The sequence below is a fragment of the Cupressus sempervirens genome, chromosome 5 (assembly GCF_028749045.1).
Source record: "Cupressus sempervirens isolate cs-2001-9-10 chromosome 5, ASM2874904v1, whole genome shotgun sequence".
Classification (NCBI taxonomy): domain Eukaryota; kingdom Viridiplantae; phylum Streptophyta; class Pinopsida; order Cupressales; family Cupressaceae; genus Cupressus; species Cupressus sempervirens.
Genome location: NC_143122.1, coordinates 492,299,046 through 492,326,951, shown reverse-complemented (window position 1 = coordinate 492,326,951; position 27,906 = coordinate 492,299,046). Strand labels below are relative to the sequence as shown.

The following is a 27,906-nucleotide window of genomic DNA, read 5'->3' as shown; positions in this document are numbered from 1 at the left end:
TACCCCTAGGAATTACAGAACCCAAAAGAATAATTAATCAAGGAGAAAAAATTAAAAATGAAAATTAATAATTAATAATAAAAAAGAACAAAGCAGGGAGAAAATGGGTGGGGGTCAAGACGCCCCAACCATTGGGAAAAAGGGGAGAATAAAAAGAAAGAAAGAAAGAATATAAAGGAGAAGCTAAAAAATAAAAAATAAAAAAATTAAAAATTAAAAATTAAATAAAAATGAAAATAAAAATAAAAATAAAAATAAAAATAAAAATAAAAAGAATAAGAACACCCAAGAAAGAATACGAAGTTATATATATATATATATATATATATATATTTGTGCGTGCGTAAAATTTTTGAAAATGGAACTCTATAAACAAAACAGAGGCATATATGTGTATATAATTGTGTGTCTGTATACATAAAGATATATAATAGTCCTAAGCTATAAAAATAAATAAAAAATTAAAAATTAAAAAAATTAAAAATTAAAAAACAGAGCGCTCCAGAATAAAAACTAAAAAAACACACACACACACACAAAATGGAGTAGAGCTAAGCAAAAAGAAGTTTGTTCATCAAGAAAATAGCTAACAAAGAAGAAAAAAGAAGAAAGAGCGAGAAAGGAAGAAGAAACCAAGGAACCAAGAAAGGAAAGGATACAAGAGAGGCCTAGGAGCGAGCAAGACCAAGGACGGGGAGGGGGAAGCTCAAGGACGGTGACGACTCTCCAAAGAACATAATAATGGTTGCCAAGACTGGCTCAAGGACCACCCATCGTCTCGATTGAGATTAAGGGGATGGTGGTTTATTTCGATGGCTTCCATTAACTTCCTCTTGAAATAGTTATCTTCCTTGACAAGGATTTGGGTGCTCTCTAGACAGATATGGTGTTTGGTGGCATATGAGTGCTCTGCTAGAGCAGATTTTTGGACTCTTTCATGTTTGATGTCTGCACTATGCTCCCTAATTCTAGTCTGGAATGAGCGACCCGTTTCTCCTATGTAGGCCACACCACAAGAGCAAACAATCTTGTAGACTCTTGAGTTAAGAAGAGCGTCCTTGGAGTCTTTAAGAGGGGGAACAAAGTTGTGAATCTTGGACAGGGGCTTGAAGGCAACTCTAAGGCCCTTTTTGGACAGGATTTTGGCAATCTTTTGGGATATGCCATCAACAAAAGGAATGGCGACATTTAGGGGAGGAGGAGACAAAAGAGGTTTAGGGTTGGAAGCCAAGAGAAAGAAAGACTTGGCTTGGTTAAGTGCCTTAGAAATTTGCTTATGCGAGTATCCATTAAGCTTGAAGACTTGGCGGAGATGGGTCAACTCATGGTTTAAGTTGTCATCATCGCAAATTCTAAAGGCTCTAAGGGCGAGGGTCTTGAGGATGCCAACTTTTTGGCTGGGGTGATGGTGAGAAGAAGAGTGGAGGTATAACTCAGTGTGGGTGGTCTTGCGATACACACTTCAGCCGAGGGTTCCATCTGCCTTCTTGATGAGAAGAACATCGAGGAAAGGTAAATGGTTGTTCGACTCAAGTTCCATCATGAAGGAGATGTTAGTGGATAAGTTGTTGATGTGCTTGTGGAACTCCACAAGCTTGTCCTGACCATGTGGCCAGCACACATTTGTGTGACCATGTGGACACCATTGGGTCACCAACCTATTGGTTGGCATCTCATCTTGCCAAGCTTATCTCCCCGTTGGTGGGAAATTCTGACTCTTTTATCAAAGATTCTAGCCACTTCGTCCAATTCACCAAAGATGTCAGGTTGGAGAAAAATGACGTCTTGGTGAGTTTCAATGTGGTTTCTCTCTTCACCAATGTGCCTATTCCTGACTCCATTGACATCATTAAGGGAAAAATGGGTGAAGAAATTGCCTCCTTAGTAGATTTATGTCTGAGGTCCACTTTCTTTTCCTTCCAAGGTGTCTTTTATGAGCAGGTAGACGGGGTGGCTATGGGTTCTCCCCTCTCTCCGGTCATTTCCAACCTTTATATGGAGCGCTTTGAGGAATTGGCCCTCCACTCTTTTCCTCTTAAACCCAGATGGTGGAAGCGATATGTGGATGACACAAATGTGTGCTGGCCACATGGTCAGGACAAGCTTGTGGAGTTCCACAAGCACATCAACAACTTATCCACTAACATCTCCTTCACGATGGAACTTGAGTCGAACAACCATTTACCTTTCCTCGATGTTCTTCTCATCAAGAAGGCAGATGGAACCCTCGGCCGAAGTGTGTATCGCAAGACCACCCACACTGAGTTATACCTCCACTCTTCTTCTCACCATCACCCCGGCCAAAAAGTTGGCATCCTCAAGACCCTCCCCCTTAGAGCCTTTATAATTTGCGATGATGACAACTTAAACCATGAGTTGACCCATCTCCACCAAGTCTTCAAGCTTAATGGATACTCGCATAAGCAAATTTCTAAGGCACTTAACCAAGCCAAGTCTTTCTTTCTCTTGGCTGCCAACCCTAAACCTCTTTTGTCTCCTCCTCCCCTAAATGTCGCCATTCCTTTTGTTGATGGCATATCCCAAAAGATTGCCAAAATCCTGTCCAAAAAGGGCCTTAGAGTTGCCTTCAAGCCCCTGTCCAGGATTCACAACTTTGTTCCCCCTCTTAAAGACTCCAAGGACGCTCTTCTTGACTCAGGAGTCTACAAGATTGTTTGCTCTTGTGGTGTGGCCTACATAGGAGAAACGGGTCGCTCATTCCAGACTAGAATTAGGGAGCATAGTGCAGACATCAAACATGAAAGAGTCCAAAAATCTGCTCTAGCAGAGCACTCATCTGCCACCAAACACCATATCTGTCTAGAGAGCACCCAAATCCTTGTCAAGGAAGATAACTATTTCAAGAGGAAGTTAATGGAAGCCATCGAAATAAACCACCATCCCCTTAATCTCAATCGAGACGATGGGTGGTCCTTGAGCCAGTCTTGGCAACCATTATTATGTTCTTTGGAGAGTCGTCACCGTCCTTGAGCTTCCCCCTCCCCGTCCTTTTTTCCTCTCTCTCCTCTTCGTCCTTGGTCTTGCTCACTCCTAGGCCTCTCTTGTATCCTTTCCTTTCTTGGTTCCTTGGTTTCTTCTTCCTTTCTCGCTCTTTCTTCTTTTTTCTTCTTTGTTAGCTATTTTCTTGATGAACAAACTTCTTTTTGCTTAGCTCTACTCCATTTTGTGTGTGTGTGTGTGTTTTTTTAGTTTTTATTCTGGAGCGCTCTGTTTTTTAATTTTTAATTTTTTTAATTTTTTAATTTTTATTTATTTTTATAGCTTAGGACTATTATATATCTTTATGTATACAGACACACAATTATATACACATATATGCCTCCGTTTTGTTTATAGAGTTCCATTTTCAAAAATTTTACGCACGCACAAATATATATATATATATATAACTTCGTATTCTTTCTTGGGTGTTCTTATTCTTTTTATTTTTATTTTTAGTGTTATTTTTTATTTTTATTTTTATTTTTATTTTCATTTTTATTTAATTTTTAATTTTTAATTTTTTAATTTTTTATTTTTTAGCTTCTCCTTTATATTCTTTCTTTCTTTCTTTTTATTCTCCCCTTTTTCCCAATGGTTGGGGCGTCTTGACCCCCACCCATTTTCTCCCTGCTTTGTTCTTTTTTATTATTAATTATTAATTTTCATTTTTAATTTTTTCTCCTTGATTAATTATTCTTTTGGGTTCTGTAATTCCTAGGGGTAGTGTCTATCTTTCCTTTTTCTTATTTTCTCTTTCTTTTTTTCTCTTTCTTAGGTCCAATCCCCCCCCCATCCCCCATTTTTCATTTTTATTTTTCATTTTTTATTCTATTTCTCCTCAAGCCACCTTGCTTTCTGCACCCCTCCTCTTTTTTCCCTTTATTAACCCCTGAACTGGCTTGATCTGCTCACTTTTTCATTCTGGCATTCTCTCATCCTGATGATGGATCACAGAGTGTGATCCGAAACATTGATGCTAAAAAAATTGGACACAATCAAATCCAGAAGCACAAATTATAATCTGAGCATTAGTTTGTTTCAGCTAATCGAGAACACTATAACTGGTTGTGGTCAAGTTCATTGTGGGTTTTGCACCTTTACCAGATGGACCAGAAAGGGCTTTGTCTTTGTGTTGTTCAGGATTTGAAGTAGAAGGCACAGGGCCTTTAAGCACTAACTTGGCATGAGAGTGAGTAACAACGTTAGCACAATGTTGCGAGAGCACATTATCCATTGCATTGGAAGTAGGGCCCCTCAAGAAAAATGGTGTCTTAGGTTTGTTGTTATCTTTCTTGCCCTTAATGGTAATAACATTGCAATATTTAGAATCCATAGCTTCAACCATATGAATGACATTATCATCATTAGAATAGGTATAGTTGACTTTGTTGTAGGTTCAAGCTTCAAAGTCTCTCCCCTTTCATAAGATGGGAAAGGCTCTTTGACGCCTTGTGGTCCAAGTTTTTGTTATGTCCATCTACCAAAAGATCACCAACATCAATCATGTCTTGGACTTTATGGCGCAAGTTTATACAGTTGACAATTTTGTGTCCCTTGTTTTGGTGATACTCATAGAATGAGGTCCCATTCCACCATGGTGGATGTGGATGTGGATCATAGGGATGAGGGTTGTCCATTGGTGAAATAAGCTTGTGTTGTAGCAATGTTTTGTAAACCACATCCAAAGGTTCCCACAAAGGCATATACTCTCACTTGGGGCGTGTTGTCCACAAGTTTCTTGGTTTGTTTCTGAATGCTTTGTTGTTAGGAGGAGGTTTCTTAGCATTTTTGGCCACTTTAAGGCCATCTGTAAGATTAAATGCAGCCTTAGCAGGTTTGGGCATGACATTGTCAACAACTCCATCATGTACAATTTCTTGGTTCTTGTTGACGTGTTTGGTTTTATCCCTATTGGAAGTGGAACCTTGTTTTGTGTCTCTCTGAAGAGTGAGTTCACCCTTCTTGACCATAAATTCCTCAATACGGATAGCCTGTGTAATCATGTCTTCAAAGGTATGTGGAACTTGAAGTTGGACTCTATATCCGAAATCAGGTAAGAGGTTATCAGTGAAAATGTCAAGCTTCTCTATTTCTAGAATTTTATGAGAATACTTAGTGTATAGTTGTCTCCACCATTGGAGGAATGTGAGAAAAGGCTCACCAACCTTCTGTTTAAGGTTGCATAGATCTTGAATGTTGACAGGGTGTTGAATGTTATGAGAATATTGCTGAACAAAGAGATTGGCAATTTCGTCAAACATCTTGATACCAGGAGGTAAATGTGAGAACCACTCCAAAGCCTGACCACCTAGGCTTCTAGGGAATAAACGATTGAGGTATGTGTGATCGTGCATAAACTCCATGAACCAAGCACCAAACTGTCGCAAGTGATCTTGGAGATCAGTAGTACCAAACGACTTGTCATATTTGGGTGGCTCTACGCCTCGTGGGAAAGGCGACATGTTTATGTTCCTATCAAATGGAAATGGACAAAGAGCGTCCAATGTATATGTCTTTATAGGTTTCTCTTTCTCATGCATCATCTGAGCCAATTGGTCTTGCATAATTTTCAGTTGTTTTTGGAGCTTAGAAGTCTTAGTTTCTTCCTCAGGCATGATAATGGTTTCCACATTGAAATGAGAGGGAAGTTTAGCTCCCTCTTGGGCAAGTTTGAGAAAGTATTTTTCTTTCTCTTCGTTGAGTAGGATTTCCATGACCTTTTGGAAGTTTTTGTCTCTTCAACATTTTGCTATGTCTTCAGGGAGTATTTCCACCTCTTCCTATTCCTCATCGGTGTTATGATCTTTCTCTTTCTCTTTCTTGTGCGTTGGTGTTTCTTGATGTCTACTATGACTACCATGTTTAGGTTCACAATTAGTCATTATAGGAATGTGTTCTGTTTTAGTGTGTTGTGTTTCAAAAGGCTCTCTAAAAAAGGAATCCGACATCATGTTTGGTAATGTAGGACCTCTATTTTTCTCAGTATCCTCTTGGTACAAAGGATTCCTAGTTTGTTGTAGGTAATGGAAAATTTTTGCTGAGCTCGAGGTGACCTAGCAGGTGAGGGGGATCGTGAAGATGCCTCACTAGCCGAACTAGGTACAGATTGTGTAGCAAAAGGTAAGTGACCTCTGTCACAATTATGACCCCTGGCATGACCACGTCTAAAGTTATAAGAATAAAACATGTTGCCGCTTCTGGTTGCAACAGTCATAGACAAGGACAAAAAGCTAGAACTTGGAAAAGGACCACACTAAGACTGAGTCTTAAAAAGGATGAGATAATAACAAGAATGTTGTCCACCTAGGCACAAATGGTCTGATTTAAAGGCTAGAACAACCAGAGATTATGACCAATGTGACACAAGGTATGACAAACATTAAGAAACAAAGACCAAAGGTAACTTAAGAGATGAGACTAGTCAAAGTTCAAGACACAAGTCTTGAGCTAAGCGAAGTGCCACTATTTCAGGACTGTTTATAGATAGAGGGCAGATTTCAATTGTTTTGAGCAAGCAAGCAGATAAACAAGCACGTAGTACAACAAGCAGGTGATATCAAGCATGTTTGAAAATAATGAGCAAGGGCAAAAGCAACCTTGCGCATGAAAAATAAAGTGACTTAGTTTGTGCTAATCCCTAAGAGAGCTAATTGTGTATGTTTTCAAAGAGTTTTGCAATCATTGCACACATTCCTAGAAAATGAAAAATTTTGGCCTCTCTAACGTTTTTAGTAATGGTTTGACTCTGCAACTTTTATGACTCACAAGGGTGACCTCCAATCCTGACGCATTGAGGTTTTGACATAGTTCAAGAACTTAATCTTCAAGAGTTGCTGGGGAGATCTGACAACCCACAATGAACCACACCCATGGAGATTTCTTCCACAAGGACATTTATATAGCGGTTGTCACTACCATGGCAAAAATGGCTATTACCGCTTGAGGTTTCGTTAACGCAGTTTTCCCTGTAGAGGGATTGTCTGCTATGGTCAACCCTCTCTAAAGGTGACCGACTCACAATAGTGTACCACAAGGGGACTTAGCTTCCAGATCCAAGGTTTTGACACCTTTTCACTTTTAGCCCAATCAAAGCAGACAAATTAATCTGACACGCTAAACTAAGAGTATCTCTTAAAGATCTATGATATCAACTCCCAGTGATCTATCAACCTCTCCGGAGAAAGGATGCCTCAATCAAAAAGTTGAAGATTCATCTATTTGTGAGATGCTCAAAGTATCCTCCCCACCTACACGGAATCCGTCGTAGAGAGGAGTTTCACTAGGAACCCACTCTCTCAAGATCCACGAATAGTTTTCATGAGGCCTAATTACTATGTGTGTACAGATGTTAATTCTTGAAAGCAAATCTATCCAAAAGCAACCAAAGAGTACAAGGTGGTACACTTAACACTTTAACTAATGTGAGGTGAGTCCAAAGATGTGGAACATTTAACCCCTCACACAAGCCAAAATGAGTCCACAACTCAGAAACTAGTGAGTTCTAAAAAGCACAAAAGGGTTGCCTAGTGGAACATTTAACACTTCTGTCCTGTATACCCCTCCCTATTTAATGTGGTGCTGAGCTTGCAACCATAGGGTGGAACAAGGGGCTAATGGATTAGTGAATCCAATAACCCAAGATAGCTAATTAGATCTATCACAAGTAACTAAGCCTACTAAATGGAAACTAATAGAGATCACAACCTAGTATCAAATTATGCATGTGTTGTAAAATAAGAACATGAAAGGAAATACACACACAAGCTTGACACAAGAGATGTTCATTTTAGCTCCAAATAAAGTGTTATTAGTCAAAGAAAATTACCTGGTAATCCTTGCAACGTGTCTTTTCTTTGTTGTACCTTTCATTTACACTTGATCGCTCGCTCGCAATGAACAAAGCAACAAACTCATGAATGCAATATATGTCAACTCATGAAAAATCAAGGTTAGATCTGAAAATATAATTTTTAAGAGTGATGATAATCAGCAAGTAACCCAAATGAAAGCCCACATTATGCATTGATTCATTGTAAAAATGAAATGCATACTATTCATTCAATGCCTTTTTTTTTTTCAATTGATTTTTGACTTAGTCATAAAGATAGGATCTACATGATATGAATTCGAATCCAAAACTCAAAATATAGAAAAGTAACCCCTATCAAAAATTAGAGAGCTTTTCAAAAATGCAAATTTTTTGAAAAGATCTTTTAATTTGTGCCCTAGGGAGTTATTTTGTCAAAATAGACCAGTTTTTACAAATCAAATTATTGACCCATAATATGACCTCTAAAATTTAAACACAAAGAACCAAATCTATTTAAAATTCCAAGAGCTTTTTGAAAATGTAAATTTTTCCAAAAAATGTGCTGATTTATGCCTGAAAATGATTTTTTATGAAAAATGAAGAAAATATGATAAAAGCTCGAAAATGTTCCATAAAAGTCTAAAAAGTGGACCAAAGCATCTTGGATATATCAACGCCCTGCACACAAATTTTCAGATCAAAATACTCATCCGTTTGAAAGATATGAGCAAATCTTTCAAATCTAGGGTTTCTTTAAGTCTACAAACAAATCTACACAAAAACCAGCAAGCAAAGGTGGGTTGCCCCACGGTGGGCGCCAAAAATGTATGCCTAAAATGTGAGCACACTTCTATGAATCATTATATTCAAGATTACTCAAGAATGAGGTCTCAAATGGTGACTCATAGCTCTCTAGTCATGGAGTGCAAGGGTTTTGCAATGGAGGCCCTCAGTTTGACCTAGTTCATGCCCATGCAAGTACACCATGAAATGAGAGATTCAAAGATCCAAAATGCATGCAAATGGAGATGAAAACTAATCTATATGATAACAATGCAAGAACAATTCAAAATCTAATCTATGAAAGCAAGATCTAATCTTATGAAAGCAAATATGACTCTAAACTAACATGCAAATGCAATGATAAAAGCCCATGATGAAAGCCATGGGTGCAAGAGAGAATGAGACAAGAAGATAGAAGTTCTCCACAAAAAGCTTTAGCATTCAAAAACTCCTTCTTCAAAAATTGCTCTCCAAATCTGCAGCATAACAATAACATCATCCGTGTCTAAAATGAGGAGAGGGCTCCCTTATAAAGAAAATTATGGAGGTGAGAGGCTTCTCACAACCAATATGGGATAATAGAGTTTGATCCATGTGAGACGAAATTCCACCAATGAGAAAAGAGGAGTGGTTGAGAAGAAAGTGAAAAGATAAGTCCCACTTAGAAATATGTGCATTTAAGTGTAGAAATTAAATAAAAGAATTTATTTTATTTCCCTTTCATCAACAAGAGATATTTAAGTGAGATTTTTATTTAATTAAAAGGGAGCAAGTTCTTTTAATTAAATAGGAGATATTTAATTAAATTAAAAGAGGGGTTTTTCTCTTAATTAATTAAATGTGGATGAATTATTTAATTAAAAGAGAGGTTTCCTTTTAATTAAATGGAGACTTATTTTATTTAATTTAAAGAGGAGATTTTCTTTTAATTAAATAAGACTTAGGATAAAATGATCAACCTTAGAAATAAAATAATCGAATTTGATCAAGGAAATTGATTTGAATTGATTTAATAAAATATTGCAAACCATTGATTCAAGAAATTTGATAAATTGATAATTGAATAATGGGGGCCCATAGTCTAGGCGACCATTTTAGGGTGTATACAACTATAGTAGCTCTTTGATTATTTTGACCACCTCTTTACCAATCTCCACAACACCTTGAATAGAATTAGTAGCCAATCCACCAGCAGCCTCCACAACCTTCTTCTTGGAACTCTACCTAGTTCTCTTACTAGGACCCCCTAGCGACATAATTTTTTCATCGGTATGCTTTCCTAGACTTGCAACAGCAGCATAGATACTAGAGGTAACTTGTTCCATTTTATTACCACTTTCCTTGATAAGCAACCAAAGGTTTTGTTCATAGTCCTTGAGTTTATCTGTTATGTTTACCACCTAGATTTCTATTTGATTAAACTTAACTTGGTCCATATCCTAATTTTGCTACACATTTGCCAAGTTTTGTTGCACATTTTCCATTTTCCTTTTAAGACTCATTAACTTGTTGTACATCCATGAGTCAGCTTGCAGCATGGTATCAACTTTTAGTTTTGTACTGTGCAAAAAGGAGAGCATAGTATCCCTTTGAGGTGATTCATTTTTATCCTTCTCCACATCTTCTCTGGTAGGGGAAACAATCTTTTTAGTCTGTTTGCTCCTCCCTCTTATTTATAGGGTCCTCCTTAGCCTACTCCATCTCCTCTTTATCATCCCTTACATCCTTGGAATGGTTACTCTAGTTTCCCTCATCACCAACATTACCCGTTTCTATATTTTTCTCACTATTCTCTTCCTCGTCCTCCTTCCTACTTTTTCCTTTGCTATCTGGGTAGCCTTCCAAACTAGAACTAAAATCTCCCTCATTCATGTTTTCCTCTCCCTCTAGATTTTTCTCCTCCTTATTTTTTGAGTTCTCAGATTTAGTGGCCTCTTCCATATTATGCTGAGGAGATTGTTGGATTGGATTTCATGTTTCAGACTCCTCCTCTTACCCTTAACAATCTCATCACCCTTACTCTTCCTAGAGTAGGTTTTAGTGAAAAAACCCTTCTTTTTATCTAACAAGGGAGAAGACACAATGACCATATTTTTATAGTGACCCTCTATAAGAACAATCAACCCTTCATGCAAAACAGGACACGACTCTTTTTTCTATGAGCTTGCAAACTTTGGAGAAGAGATAATCTCGAATAAAAAAGAAAATAAAGTCTATCCTTATGCCTATAATGATTAAGGAAGACAAAGTGAAACTTAAGCACTCACTTATTTCTACCATCTAGGATAAAATACTCACGAGTACACAAGAGCACATCCTACCATATGGTCTTTATCTGGTCCAGTTCATAGAAGTCCCCATTTTTCTCTAGGTTTTTCTCCTCAGCTTTTGTTTTGGGAAATTTCTTGAAAGTTTCATTTGAAATGCTCATTTGTTTGCTGAGCTTAATGCCTTCCATAGGTAAACCTGTTATCTCTACTATGAATTTCTCTATCAATTGCACAGTGACACCATGCAGAGAAACCCTGTCCTTTGTTCAATTCTTTAAGAAGGCCATTGTAACCTAAGGTTTAAACCCATGAAGATGCTCCAAGAAATTAGTCACCTTCCCCTTTTCCAAAGTCTTTCATACATCCTCTTTTTCTTTCCATGCCTTGCAATTTTGGGATTCCTATTTTTGTGGCTCTCTCATTTTTAGAGAACTCAAAATGCTATACCAAACCAAATTTAGCAAAAGGTGAAAAGTAGAAGAGTTAAACATATACAAATTATTCATCAAAACAAATAAAACCCACTTTATCACTGATATGTGCATTGCCAGGATTACAATCCCATAAATGAACTTCCTCTAGGAAGGAACACTAACATTCGTAGGCCCACTTCCAAAAATCATTAAATTGCTAATCTTAGCAAATATTTCCCACCATTGCATGAGTAGCATCATAATTAATGAGGGCTTTAAGATCCACATTTTTCCTTAGGTCACCATACCACATTTTAATGTATCCCATTTGGACCACATAGTTGGCAACCCAGTCAGCCACCCCATTACCTTCACAGTAAGTGTGGGATATGATCACATTTTCAAATTTATTTATTAAAGTTTTAATCTCCATAACACTTTCCTTAATTGATCAGGAGATAAATTTTTTATTATTAAGTGTATTTATAATATTTAATGAGTCACCTTCTGACCAAAGGTGAGGACAACCAGTTTTAGCTACTAACCTCATAATATAAAGAGCAGTAGTAGCCTCTACTATGTGGCTATTTGAATTGTATATAGGAGTTGCAATGACATCAATTATATTACCTATATGATCTCTTAAGACCCCTCCACATCTTTCTCTTCTTGGATTACCCTTAGTAGCACCATCAAGGATTCCTTTGATCCATCCAATAGAGGAGCCTTCCATCTGGTAGTTAATCTTGATTTATCTTTTTTCAAATTAGGACCTTGTGGTTGCATGGGAGTATCAATTTGAAAAGTTAGTTCACTTTTCCTCTGAGACTTGAAATTTTCCTTTGTTGCTCTAACAATATTTTTTCCAAGTACCCATCCTAGCAATTCTTTGTTTCTAAAGATTCTATGATTTCTTTCTTTCCAGATACCCCACCAGAGATGGGGAAGAGTAATTTTCCATAGAAAATCAACATCAGGATCCTTGGAAGGACACCTTCAACTTTTAAAACAAAGTTCAACATTATTTTGGTGAACCAATGTTATATTCTAGTAATGAGAACAATATTCCATGCTTGTTGACTGTAAGAACAATTCAAGAACAAATGATTTCTATCTTCAAATCCATCTTTACATAAAGTATATCTATTTACAAGATTAATACATTTTTTTTGCAGATTATCCTAAGTAAGGATTTTGTTTTGAAGCAATACCCAATAGAAAATGTTTATTTTAGGTATGAGACCCTTTATCTAGGCTTGAGACCATAAATGTTGAATACCTTTCTCCTTAGAAAAAAAAATACTTTGAGCTGACCACTAGGATTAGCATTCCATATCATCTCATCCTCATGGTTAGGATATAGAGAAACAACATTCAAACTTAACTATATATTATTAAAAAATTGGTCAACATCAATCAAGTTCACCTAAGTGTTGTAATGCCAATAATGTCCCACTAATGTACCATACATTTGTTTACATCTATCAACCTAAGTAGTATCTTGAAAGTCCTCAATTAGAGGATGATCTAGTAACCAAATGACTTCCCAAAATCTCACTATTCTCCCATTTCCAATTTTCCAAGAACAACCCTTACCTAGAAAGTTCTTTGTTCCTTGAACAACTCCCCATATAGAAGATGGAGAAAGAACATCCAGAGATGCTAGGAAATCAGCTAAAGAATTAGCATTAAAAATGTATTTATGTTTCCATATAGTACTCCATTCCTTATCATCATGATAAGTTCTCCAACCTTGTTTTTCCAGAAGAGCTCTATTCATACTTCTTATAGACCTAATTCCCAATCCACCATCTCTAATGGGCTTACATATTTGATCTCATGCAATTAGAGCCATTCTCTTCTTTTTCTCAATACTAGTCCATAAAAAATTCCTCTGAATTTATCAATAGTACATGCAAATTTTACTAGAATTTTGATAAGACTCAAAGTATAAGTAGGGATACTTTGAAGATAGGCTTTGAGAAGAGTAATTTTACCTGCTTGACTCAAAAGATTTCTTTTCCATCCCACCAACTTCTTATTAAATTTCTTTATGAGCTCTTCTTAGAAGGAATCAGGAACTTTCAAACCTAGAGGAAGACCCAAATAAATAGAGGGAAAAGATCCTATAGAGCACCCTAAGATTTTAGCAATTTTTTTTTTTGTCTAAGGATAGGGGTACTAATAAAAAAACACAAAACTTTTATTCCAATTTACCAATTGACCCAAGACAAAAGAGTACAAATTAAGGGCTTGCTTAAGGTTTTTGGCTTCATTAACTTCAGATTTACCCATGAAAATGGTGTTGCCTACAAATTGACCATGAGAACAAGTAAGGGGATGAGAAGAAGGCTAAAGACCTTAAATTACCCCTTTTTGAACCAAATCCCCTAAATATCTCCCCAAACAATCAGCCATAATAACAAAGAGTATGGAGGATAAGGGATCTCTCTATCTAAGACCTCTAGAAGGATTAAAAAAATGAGAAGAACTACCATTGACTAGGATGGCTATAGATGAAGTTGAGATCAACTGATAAATAACTCCAAAAACCTTATAATCAAAACCAAAGGCTTGCAAATTTTTAGGAAGGAAGGCCCAATCAACTTTGTCATAGGCTTTAGCAATGTCAACTTTCATAACAAACCCTTGATTATTAGAATAGGCCAAAGAGTGAATATTAGGCAATGTCAACTTTCATAATATAATTTAATCATGTTAAGGATTTTTATTATCATAATTATCATGGTATGGGTCTAAAGAAATTGATTGTAGGAAACCTAAATATGATAATGATAGAAGAAATAGTAGAATGTCTAGAAATACTAACCCTACTGATAGAAGAAGATATAATAAAAAAACATTGAGAGAAGGAAGACCTTATGAAGATGGAAGATAGATCATGTGTTATAAGTGTAACAACTTTGGACACATAGCTCAAAATTGTCATGCACCTAATGATCAGCAGAATCCTAGAATCGGAACACCAATATGTTAAATATGTAACAACATTGGACATACAAAAAAGTATTATAGAATGGACATAAACTTCAGAGATAGAAGGAATAATGGAAGAAACTTCAGAAATAGAAGGGATGATGGAAGAAATATTGGAAATGATAGAAGGAACCATGAAAGGAACTCTAGAACTAACAAAGAAAATGAGGAACAAAGGAATATAATAAGTGAAATTCATGAATAAATCAATGAGGCATTTGTAAAAGGATTGTACATCTCAAAGGATAAGTTAGATAATGAGACAAGAAGATCAAAGTTAGTTACCAAGTTTGATTCAACTAAGTTGAATTAAGCTTCTTCACAACACCAAAATTTGAAAACTTCATTCAAAGGTCAAATTAGAGGTTACAAAGTTGGGAAAAGGTGTATTGAGATAAGTTTAGATGATACTTAAGCTTGCTTGTAATTTGGAGCCTATCTAAACAAGTTACAAACAAATTAAGAGTTAATAGTATTACAAAGAAAGTTAATTCTATAGTAGAACATGAAAACTATGTTTTTATATAGAATTTTGTAAAGCAAAGTTTTATGGAGCATTGTCATGATAAAAGGAGGCTATAGTAAACCTCATATAGCATCTAAAGATCTGATAGATAATCTTGAGTAGATATTTTATTGGAGAATGTAATTAATAGAATTTTCATGTTTTTAAAGTACACAATTAATGCAAGTTCAAGTTGATGGAATAAATGGAGTACAAGCATGATTTCCCATTAATTACATATACATCCAAAGAAAAAAATACTCAAAAGCAACTTGTCAAGATGATTTAGAAGTAGATCCTATTTCTAAAAAGAGGTATTTTATCACTTTTCTGTGGAATTTACTCAATAAAAGCTCATATTTGATAGAATAATGGATATGTTAGTACTGCATAATATTGACAATCAGGATAGACCTAAGTAGAAAGTTATTTCTATGAAACCCATAGAAGGAAACCCTAACTCAACATTATCCATTACTCCAAATAATATAGTATATTTGGAAGATATAGGAAGTTATCTTAATAGTAAATTTGAATCTACTGGGACTAAATACATGAACATGGATATGGACTTAGTTTTAAATCATGATATGAATATGAAACCCAGATTTGAACACTTGAAGGAACTAGACTTGTTGAAATATCATTTCTATTAGATGAGTGGACACAAATCATATTAAGCAGAATACATGATGGGAAACTATGGATGCAAGATAGCATAGTTGATATTTATGTCAACCTTATTCATGAGGTAATTGGTCTTAGAAAACAAGGAAGTGTACCTATAGGTGAGAAAATGGTTAAGAAGAAAGTTAAAATTTATACCAAAGTAGTGTACAAAGGAAAGGCCATGGTGATCAACACCATTAAGCAAGATGATGTAAGATACTTGAGTAGAACTATTGCCTACTCTGTATGTGCAAGTTCAAAGATTAATTACTTGTCAGCTAGATTCATCTATGTAGCCTATAAGACATGTATTGAGAAGGGACAAGTAAACCTCAATAAAATTTTGAGAATGCAACTACTTGAGAACCTAGAAAAGGTCAAGAGGACTAAGAATGGTGTGTTTAGATTTTAGTCACTAATAAATCACATATTCTTTCATTCTTAAAAGATTTCCATATTTATCAGTCACAAAGATAATGAGTAGTGATAGATGTACAATAGAGAAGATCACAAAAGTATGCAAAAGACATCCTCTAAATAAGATATTAGATAGTGGAACCCTGATAATGAAAACATTTCAAAATGAAATGTGATAGAGATTCAAAATTGCACCTACAATTGTAGTTAGATTTGAGGAAGACATTTGTGTTATGGTTGATATAGATTTTACTTATATACAAGCAATAGAACCTCAAGAAACATTTCTTGATCCCTTAGATTATGAATTGAATTATGAAATAGAAGTTGGATACATTGATTTATTGTTGAAATCAGAAAAGGGAAAAGCTAAATATAAATTTGGAACCTAGTCAGCTCATCAAACATCCTTGGAGAAGGCTTCTCAAAAGAAAATAGAAACTATTAAGAAGAAAGCTTTATTAGAGGTTAGTATGATTGAGAATGAGTTTGAGGTAGTTAGGAAAACCATGAAGCAAGGTATACTAAATATATAACCCTTGTTAGTATCTATTGTAGAGACATCTTTAGAATAGAGCATTTCATATGTAGCAGTATCACATGTGCAACCTAGTGAACTAAAGAGAAAATCTAAGAGATTAGTGGAAGCAATGACCAAAAATACTAAAAGGGTCAAGAAACAAGCCACTAGATTAGGAAACAGACAAAATACATTGTTGACAATTATCAAGTCTAGTGACGAAGAAGAAGAAGAAATTAAACAAGTAGGGAAGGTGACAATGTCAAAGTAGTCAATAGGAAAAGCTTAACAACCCTAGAAACTAAAGATAGAAAAGATAAAATGAACTATTTATATTGAGGGTAACTTTTTTCAAATGAATAAATTATATGATTTGTACAACAATTTTGAGAAGGATCAAATTGATATCTCTATTGTGAGGTACATTATAGCTAACAATTTGAAATTGAAGGATATTGAGGGAATAGAAAACTAGAAAGTCTATGATAGACTTATTGAGAAGAAGGTGCCAAAAAGAGAAAAATATTTAGAACTTTAAATGTCTATGCTAAGAACTATTTGCAAGACTAATGATGAAGAAGAAATTAAGAGATTATTGAATAATCTTGCACCTTATTTGAGAAAGAAAGTGAGACCATTTTCATTTATGGTGGGTGAGAAAGAAAAATTAAGAATTGAGACTGTAGTAGCAATAAGTTATATGTTGATAAAATCTAAGGCAACATCTTCAGCTACACTTAGAACCTCAGAAGTGTCAGTAAGTGGTGACACTATGCAGATAGATTAGACCAATGTTACCATTAACATTGATGATGCTAATCCATTTGAAGGTTCCAAATAGAATGAACCTAATATTAAAGATATTGAAGACAAACTAAGGCAAATTGAAGAGGAGAATAGATTACTAGAAGAAGAGAAGAGGAAATTAGAAGAGGCCAAGTAAAAATTGCTTGAGGATGAGATAAAAAGAAAGCAAGAGGAGGAAAAGAAAAGAGTAACAGAAGAAGAAATGAGAAGGAAAAATAGAAGATGAGATGAAGAGATTTGAAGAGGAAGAGAAGAGAGTAAATGAAAGGAAGGAAAGAGAAAATAAAGAAGAAGAAGAGAGAAGATTCAAAGAGGTAGCCAAGAAGAAAAGGGAAAATGATACTAAACCTTCTAGTTCATCTACTCCACTTTCACTTGTTAGCCTAGAACCTAATGATGATGATCAAACTAACTTGATCTCATCCCTGTCAAAACTTTTTTAGAAGAAAAGAATAGTGAAGAGCCTGAAGAATGTTGGAGTTGAGGAAATCCAACTCCGAAGATGCCCAAGATCACCTGCATGCGAGAACCTGTCAAAGAGAAGCCAAGAAGGGGAAGAGCATGGAGCAAGGGAAAAACCCTAAATGAACATGAGAGAAAATTATGCAAACACAATGAAAATGTGTTTACAATATGCACAAATGAGATATTATGAAAATACAATGAGAGAGAGCCCGAATATAAAGAGCTCATGGAAGCTTGTAGAACAAGCTGGAAGGTGGTAGAAGATAAGTGTGACAACTAGAAGGGAACAAACTCCCGTGTTGTCAACAACTAACCACTACATGCATTAAATATAAAAGTATTAAATAAATGCATGACCTAAGTAAGCTTAAGAAAATAGAATAAATAATTAATAATTAATTATTTACTCTAACACCCCCCCTTAAGTGCAACTTAGGGAAATGCCTTAAGCTCACAAAACTAAGATGAATGCATAATGGGTCCCGACATTGAGGCCATTTTAGGTACCCAAGTACAATGCAAGAAAAGATGCAACCTTTGTAAATGGGGAAAGAGAGAAAACCACGTGGGAAAAACCCTCCCCCAAAAAGAGGTAAGAACCTAGTGAAGAACTGAAGAAGTCTCCAACTAGGGAAATTGTCCCCTAAAACAGGAACAAGGAGTGATCATGAAGAAGCATCATTGAAGCATGAAGAAGCTGAAAAATCTACCAAAGTGCTGATCTAAAGAACCTCCATGGAAGAAAAAGGCACGAACCGAGCATGTCTATATGGTAGATGATCCATCTCACCGAAATGCATAGGTAGCCAGCCACTGCAATCGCCTTGTATATAGGATCAACCACTAAATACATAGTTCACACTATCAAACCATCAAACCATAGATGCATTAGAACAATAGCATAACCCCCCCTTAATGCAGACGGGGTGTGATGACAGGCAACTGAGAAGGTGGGCCAAAGTCTCTTGCAAATGAATCAAGAACGAAGAGAGAGGGAAAGAGGTACAGACACCTATAAAGACATGGTCTAACTGACTCTGCATGGGGCTAATGTCATGGAAGGGACACTCACTTGACAAAGGGAGAATGCCTAAAAAAGCAAACAAATAATCCCCCCCATGGTGCTTTATGAAAAAAGTGCATGTACAACTGACTCAAAACAACGTTCATGACTCCCGGAATGCAAAAGTGGCACTTTATCTCAGTGCAAAACAAAAAGGTGCTTCAAAATGATAGCTACAATGATCAGAATGGAAAAAGAGCTATAACAAAAGAAAGTACAGAAAGAAACAAAGCAAACCATGCCAGGAAAATGATCCTCGAGCCTAAAACACTCAAAATATCCACCATAGAGCAAAAATGCCAAAACTATGATAGAAAGAGTAGAGGCCAAAAACTAAGGACAAGGACTACATTTTTGAAAGGTACACATAACCATCTTTCTAGAAATATAAAGTTTTCAAAAAATGGGCATGGGATGCAAAAGATATGCATGCCGAAGTCAAAAATAGGACTTCAGACTTTGACAGAAAAAATGGGCAATAAAAAAGTATCAAAACCTAAAAATACCTACACCAATGTTTCTATCTTGGAACCAACTTTTTGGCACTTCTTTCGGATTGAAAAAATACCTCCGTATACAAAAGTTATGGCCAAAAAACCACAAGTAGGTCCAAAAGCAAATCAAGAGAGGTGCAAGGCAGGGTCTGATGACACAGTGCTGATGTCAGCAAGTCATACGATTAAAATTGATGGCCAAACCATCATCACAGGAAAAAGGTGCCACTTGGCATCACCATGTGGAATATTCAAAATATGACATGGCAGGGTCCACGTGGCAATGGGCCACGTGGCACCTGCCACGTGTGACATGCAGATTTGCTCAAAACGCTGATTGGGCACAGTGTCAGCGAAACAGATGACGTAGCACTGGCACTGCCACTTGTCGCTGACGAAGACTATGACTGGACATGCAGAGCGCACTGATTCAAGGCTGAATATCGATGAATTGAAATCCGCCAATTGTCGCTGAGTTGGCACGGCGGTCGGCGGAGGCGGCGGTTCCAGTTAGTGCAGACTGGCGGAGGTCAGAACTGGCAAAAATTTGATGCTCCGCTGGGAGGAGGTGGCCAGTCGGCAGGGGTTGTAGAACTGAGGGAGGCGTCGCTGATGGTCGCTGCTGGGGGCCGCGCAGCGGTGGCCGCTGGGCACCGATTTATAATTAAAAAAAAAAAATTTCAACCCTGTGTCTGTACGATCCATACGGCAGCGATCCTCGAGGCTTCAAAAAAATCTCCAAAAATGCCCTGTGTCCAAAAATGGAAAGTTTTATATGAATCCTGATTGCAAACGGCCTTCTGGATCCAATGGTGATGTCCATTTGGGACCAAAGTGCTTGAAAAATTTGCTGATCCCCCGATTTGAAGAAAAATTGCACAAACAAACTAGGGTTTGTGACTGCAAATCACGGCTTCAAAATTCTTCAACAAGCTGCAGCAGGAAGGCTCTGATACCATGTTGGAGTTGAGGAAAGCCAACTCCGAAGATTCCCAAGATCACCTGCATGCGAGAACCTATCAAAGAGAAGCCAAGAAGGGGAAGAGCATGGAGCAAGGGAAAAACCCTAAACGGACATGAGAGACAATTATGCAAACACAATGAAAATGTATTTACAATATGCACAAATGAGATATTATGAAAATACAATGAGAGAGAGCCTGAATATAAAGAGCTCATGGAAGCTTGTAGAACAAGCTGGAAGGTGGTAGAAGATAAGTGTGACAACTAGAAGGGAACAAACTCCCGTGTTGTCAACAACTAACCACTACATGCATTAAATATAAAAGTATTAAATAAATGCATGACCTAAGTAAGCTTAAGAAAATAGAATAAATAATTAATAATTAATTATTTACTCTAACAAATAAAACGTTGGTGGAGGTTACTGACATAATACATATTACTTTGGCAATGCATCACACAAAGAAAGATCCATAATAGAGGGCACAAAAAATGCTAAAGTCATTTGATGAAGAATTAAGTAATTTGTTGAGTGTTGTAGAAGCAAAGGCACAAATTTCACATGATGCTAACTTGTTTAGCACCATTTGTCAAAATATTAAGAATAATTTGATAAGTCTTGATACTTGTACCAAGGAACTTTAGAAGTGTCAACAAGATGTAAGATACTATACATTAAGTGACTCTATCATATAAACTGACTAAATACATTGACAGTTAGATTGGAGGAAAGATGAGTGAGCTAGAGGCTCTATCTAGCTAGATACATCATACATCTTGTAAGATAGATGATTTTGAAGGACAAGTGTGAAATTTCCCTTTTCTGATTTGATATGGTATTTCACACCTCTAATCAGATTTTCAAAAATCAAACAACTGCTATCACAAAGATTCACCAAATTTCTCAAGAAACCCCAAATCGGGTATGTTGAAAATAGTGCTAAAAGCTTCACAACTTCACAAATTATTAATGAATCTGAAAATGGAAATTTTTACAGAACTTTCAGCAGCATAACAGCCTACAAATTGACATTTCCATATCCATATAGCCTTTACACAATAGCTTGAAAATGTAGGACCAAAACTATGCTCATCGGGCTCCCGAAATAGCACAAAATATGCCCGAAAACACCACAAGAACACTAATAATCTATCTCAGAAGTTTAATCACGTCCCAATATATATATTCAGATCTATTTTAACAGCTTAAAGTATAAAATACAGCAGCAACCAAAACTGATATGAAATACTCAACCGGAAACACCAAACTCTTACAAAAATACACCCGGAAACTCACAAATCTGCACTGTTCAGCACAAAGGCAAACTCTGTATGAGCATGCACATGGAATGGATTCAAACTCCCGTCCTTAGCCTTCCTAGAAACCTTCAAACTCCCATTCTTGGGTCTCCCTGGAAACCTGCAAACTCCCGTTCTTGGGTCTCCTTCTCCACAGGTTTGGCAGCCTCTGAAGAATAACAAAGAATGAGTGAAAATCAAGTCTGGAATCTCCCCCAAAATGCCTCCAAACCTCTTTAAAAAGGGAATAACTGTAACTCAAGTCCAAGAGAGGTTAATGAAACATATTTTAATAATAATTATCATTTATTAGTCCAACGGTTTCCAAAGATTAACTCCCTTTTTCCGAAACTTCACTTTCTTGGGCCTGCTTGTCTTAGCAAAGATTATTATTTTTTTATTATTTGAAAAGGGGACATGACAAGTCCTCCCCTCCCAAACATTGCTTGTCCTCAAGCAATGGCTGAACAATAAACCAATCAATCCTCCTGGATCCCAAATGTAGTCATGAACTATACTACTACCAATTAACACAGACTCCTGCAAGATCCTCTGCAATATGACCAAGAGGAATCCATAATCAAACTGGCAATTATAGCTCAACCAAACTCCAAAATCACCATTACCACAGTAAAAAACCCATGAGACACAAACTCTTAGAATATCAAAACCCAAGTAAAGTGGACTACCAACATAGTAAATACCATCAATGCATTCCACTGGCCTATATGGAATGTACAATCCAACTCTGCAACAATGGTGAATGCTCTCAAATGTAACTATACCAAGTATGGAGAATCCACACACTGTACAACTCCTGCAGTCAACACAACTCTGTAGATCATTGGCCACTGTATCATAACCATAACTCCCATGCACCCCTGATGGTGAAAAGCCATCACAAGATAAACAACAAGAAATGGAACCCAAACCAAATTTTCCTGCCATCAACTCCTCAGCATAAGGATCAATTGTTAACTGATGTACATACCCTGCAATATAATGTTGATTAAAAAAACCAACCTCAGTCAATAGCTCACCATGAACAAGTGATACAACCCACTGTGACTGATCACTAGCTAAGTCAGGAGATGTCATAGCCAAAGGAGTAGAATCAATAACAACACTTGCTGAAGCATCACTCCAAAACTCCTGCTCTAAGTCATGTATTATCAAGCTATCAACTACAGAACCTATCGCCATGTCGTGCCCATCACAACTCTCATCTCGAGGCATCAAACTATTCCATAACTGATGATAAGCACTAGGAACCAAAGTACATCTCTGTATCATAATCTCATCAACATGGTCATCAAAGGTAAATTGATGAGCGTACCTCACAGTGTAATGCCGATAGAATGCGCCAATCTTAGTCAGTGGCTCAGACTGCAATCTAGATGAAACTAACTGCAATTGATCATCAACCATGTTGGAACTGACTACTACCTCCAAAGATATCACCAAGGGAGTAGTATTACTAGCAGGAACCATGCCAACTGTCGACTCACCAACATCACACATGACCTTTGATACATCTCTAGTCTCTGTGCCTTTAGTACTAGAGGCCACCACCCTGTCAGGCATACAATAATCTGCTACAATACCCAACTCAACTAAACTTGACTCTAGTGGGAATGAACCTGATATGCCAATGTTAGTATCAAGGATGGATGCATCCCCATCTCCACTATCTCTGACAATCTCAGCCATGGACATCCTCAAATCACCAAACACCATAGCTTGTGACTGTATAGAATCAGATAAAGACTGTAGTCGCTCTAACTCCATGGTCACCTTAGCCAAATGAAATTGTGACTCCTTGAAAGCCAACTGTGTACTCTCAAGAATCTCAGAAATCACCTCAAGCTGCTCAGTAAGCTCACTCACCTCATCTTCCTTGGCCAACAATGCATCATATGCTATACTACCCCACTCCATAAGATAATCTCTGTCAGCTACCAACTGCATATAATTCTATCTCAAAATCTGAATAGCCTCCCATAAAGAGTGGATCTCTGTCAAGGAAAGATAACTTCCTTCCTGCTCATCACTAGTAGGAGAACCCCATCCATAAACTGCTAATAACTGACGAGCAGCATCAAAATGTTGGCAAGTGATAGCAATGTCTCGGTCACTAACTCTCAACTGATTAGACACATGATGGCATTGGCTTGACTGTCTCCTACAAAACTCCTTTGATGCACTGTCTAAAGGAGTATCCTCAAAGCTACTAGTCTCTAGAGTATTACCATCCATGTCCCGTGAATCAACTCTAAAGCTCATATCAACATAGAGAGTATCAAAAACTGTAGCACTGCTGTCCAACTCCTCTGTACCCAAAGAAACTAAGTCTTCAAAATTGCCCACTACATCCTCCTGGATGTCATCAATGCCAATATGATCCTGGGACTCATCTGTACACACTGCCAAATATGAAATATCATCAACACATTCCAGCAAGTATGGTCGACTGGATATATGAACAAAGCCCAACACCGGTGTATAAAAACTAATACCAACATCAGACAAGATACTGGCACAAGAAAAGACAACACCGTGTAATCTGCTAATCAAATCCATGATAGCACCCAAACAAACACTGCTACCAAAAAGTGTTAAAGATCTCCAGTCAACTGAATCCCAAATGCCAATATAACAATCTCGAGTCCATATCCGTAAACTAGAATCAACTGGTAACTCAAGCAAACTCCTCACCTGAGTAATATGACCAATACCAACTAACTCCACATACCTGTCATGATGAGATAATGAAGTCACAATACTATCTGTGTTCACCTTCAGCTGGTTGGACAAATCATGTGAAGTACTACCAGCCTCAACCTCATGTGATGAAGCATCTAACTGTGCCTGGTACTCTTTCTCAGCAAAGTCATGAATGCTCAATGTCTGCTCATCTCTACTAGGTATCTCACCATCCTGCACAACAACATCCTCATAATCATCATCTGAACCCACTACACTGTAGTCACTGCCTGTTGTAACTATACCATCCTGAATACCTGTGGCATCACCCTTTGACAACCTGTGAACAATTGTCTCAATTTGAGTATCAAGTTGACCGTTACTATCAATCTGTGTAATATCCTTTCCCACCACCTCCTGTGGCAGAGTAGAATCTGAGACCTCTACCTGGCTATCAGCTAGTTTCTCAAACTCCTCATGCAAGTTCTTGGAAATTGTGTCATCTGTCCTATGATAAAATCTGCCAAATAGAAATCCAGTCAACTTATCCACCTTAGCTGGGTCAGATAACATGTCATTTATACAGTGGTGCTCAACCAACTGTTTAGACATGTCATGGCTTATTTTCATAAGTTTATCTTGAATGTCTAAATAACCATCCTTTCTACTATTTTGACTCTGGCTATCAATTGTCCAAGATCGTTCCCTCTGAGACTCTGTACTATACCTATCCATTCTGGATAAAATAGAGTGTAACCCCAATAGGATATAACTTCTTCAAACACCAAGAACTAACATGAAAATGATTAGAAGTAGCATGCAACCATAGATTTGGACATGCAACTGATTATAAGCAACATGCAACCACCAAATTATGACATGCAAGATCTGGGTAGTTGTCAAAACTGACATGCAAGATCTGGGTAGTTGTCAAAACTGACATGCAAACTTCTACAACCACCAAATTCACCAAGAACTAACATGAAAATGATTAGAAGTAGCATGCAACCATAAATTTTTACATGCAGCTGATTAGAAGCAACATGCAATCATAAATTATGACATGCAAGATTTGGGTAGTTCTCAAAACTGAAATGCAAGATCTGGGTAGTTGTCAAAACTGACCTGCAAACTTCTACAAACCCTCAGGCTGGCAAGATCATGGCTCTGATACCACTGAAATGTCCCTTTTCTGATTTGATATGGTATTTCACACCTCTAATCAGATTTTCAAAAATCAAACAACTGCTATCACAAAGATCCACCAAATTTCTCAAGAAACCCCAAATCGGGTATGTTGAAAATAGTGCTAAAAGCTTCACAACTTCACAAATTATTAATGAATCTGAAAATGGAAATTTTTACAGAACTTTCAGCAGCATAACAGCCTACAAATTGACATTTCCAGATCCGTATAGCCTTTACACAATAGCTTGAAAATGTAGGACCAAAACTATGCTCATCGGGCTCCCGAAATAGCACAAAATATGCCCGAAAACACCACAAGAACACTAATAATCTATCTTAGAAGTTTAATCATGTCCCAATATATATATTCAGATCTATTTTAACAGCTTAAAGTATAAAATACAGCAGCAACCAAAACTGATATGAAATACTCAACCGAAAACACCAAACTCTTACAAAAATACACCCGGAAACTCACAAATCTGCACTGTTCAGCACAAAGGCAAACTCTGTATGAGCATGCACATGGAATGGCTTCAAACTCCCATCCTTAGCCTTCCTGGAAACCTTCAAACTCCTGTTCTTGGGTCTCCCTGGAAACCTGCAAACTCCCGTTCTTGGGTCTCCTTCTCCACAGGTTTGGCAGCCTCTGAAGAATAACAAAGAATGAGTGAAAATCAAGTCTGGAATCTCCCCCAAAATGCCTCCAAACCTCTTTAAAAAGGGAATAACTGTAACTCACGTCCAAGAGAGGTTAATGAAACATATTTTAATAATAATTATCATTTATTAGTCCAACGGTTTCCAAAGATTAACTCCCTTTTTCCGAAACTTCACTTTCTTGGGCCTGCCTGTCTTAGCAAAGATTATTATTTTTTTATTATTTGAAAAGGGGACATGACAAAGTGGCTAGTATTAACAATGATATTAGGAAACTAGAACTTTGAAAGGAATAGATTTTGAAGAGAATATCAAATTTCAAAGAGTCTATTGCTTTGAAACTATATTTTGTTGAAAAATAGTTGGAGGAATGTGTCAAGGCCAAGGATACCTATTCTATCTTTTTGTATTCAGACCTTAATGTAGTTGAGATTGAATCATATGCATTATGTGCAATTCTCACCTTTGCTAAATCCACCAAGGAGACATGGAATAAAGGTATGATAGTATTAAAGAAAATTTTGATGATTGCATGAAGATTCTATTAGCTTAAGGTAGAAGGACAACATTTTTGACAGTAGATGGACAATTTTTGAACAATTTTTCACACTTTGACTTTTGTCATAATGTCAAAGGGGGAGAGGTACAATGAAAAATTGCAAATTAGGTAGAGAGGAGAAAATAAAATTGTAAAGTATATTGTAAGGGGGATCTTATGTAAGATGGACAAATTGTAATAAATGAAATGTGAATGTGTTGTTTATTTTAAGTTTTCGATACTTGGCCAATTTTCCCTATTATGTTGCCATCAATGCCAAAGGGGAGGATTATTGACAATTGGCTAATGGAGATGTGTAATTTTTGTCATTTATGGTTACACATGATGTACATTCTCACAAAAAACCTCAAAAATAAAGATACTTAGCTTTTGGTAATCAGAAAATTATCTAAATATGAATTTGGTATACAACAGTGTATTTGTTTGTTTATAACTTTTTGTTGATTCATATTATGACTAGAAAAGTGAGATGAAGATTGTATACATGTTGATGATGATATGTATAACCTCAAAAGTTAGTAAAGACTATACAAAAAAGAGATATTCATGTTTTAAGTGAAATATTACAACAAAATTGAAGGAAAGGATTATTTTGTTTACAAAATAATTGTGTGTACAATTAGGGTTGACATCCTAGATGTTTAATCTAAGTTGGAAAAGTGTACTATGGTCTTAGCCAACCTAAAAAAAATTTGTGTAAAGGCATAGTATTTATGCAAAGGGCATTTTGTGATGATAGATGTAGTTGTTATGTAGAGAAATTTGGTGCAAACTTTTGTGAAAGAGATATATGCAAAGTTTGTGAAGCTATTTTGTGATCTGAGATCAAATTAAGAAAGAATCTATATTCCAAAATCCTAATTACTTTTTTGGGTAGTGATCTCTTCTTGTAATTGGAAGTGCATGTTTGGGTAGTGGGCTCATCTTGCATCTACTGCACTACAACTCCTAACAGGGTTGGAATTTCCTAATAGGGATTCAAAGTCTCCTAATAGGGACTCTCTATACTAAATTTTCCCATTGACTCCTAACAAGGTCCATCCACTAATGAGGAACTTATATATTAGCATAAAATCTAGTGGGTATCATCTCCACCAGGGTTTTCCCTTGGTTAGGGTTTCCCTTGTTAACAAAATATGGTGTTATGAGTTATCTTTGTGCATGGTTATTGTCACTATTCAATATTACTTTATTACTTTGTTATGTATGGTTTAAAGTAAGAAATAATATCTAGTTGGCAACTAAAGTATTTAGATTACTGATTCACCCTTGCACTCTTAGTAATCCCTATTTCTAACACACAAGACTAGGAAAAGTT

The 27,906-nt window shown here is 36.6% G+C and overlaps 1 protein-coding gene across 1 annotated transcript; it reads left to right on the top strand.

Moving 5' to 3' along the window:
• Positions 1 to 1,860: 1,860 nt before the first annotated feature.
• On the top strand, positions 1,861 to 19,645 carry LOC149556877 (uncharacterized). The gene is made up of 2 exons (XM_089830023.1): positions 1,861 to 2,236; positions 19,536 to 19,645. Exons 1-2 carry the CDS (start codon positions 1,861 to 1,863, stop codon positions 19,643 to 19,645), a joined length of 486 nt encoding a protein of 161 aa, XP_089686149.1.
• The last annotated feature ends 8,261 nt before the right edge of the window (positions 19,646 to 27,906 follow it).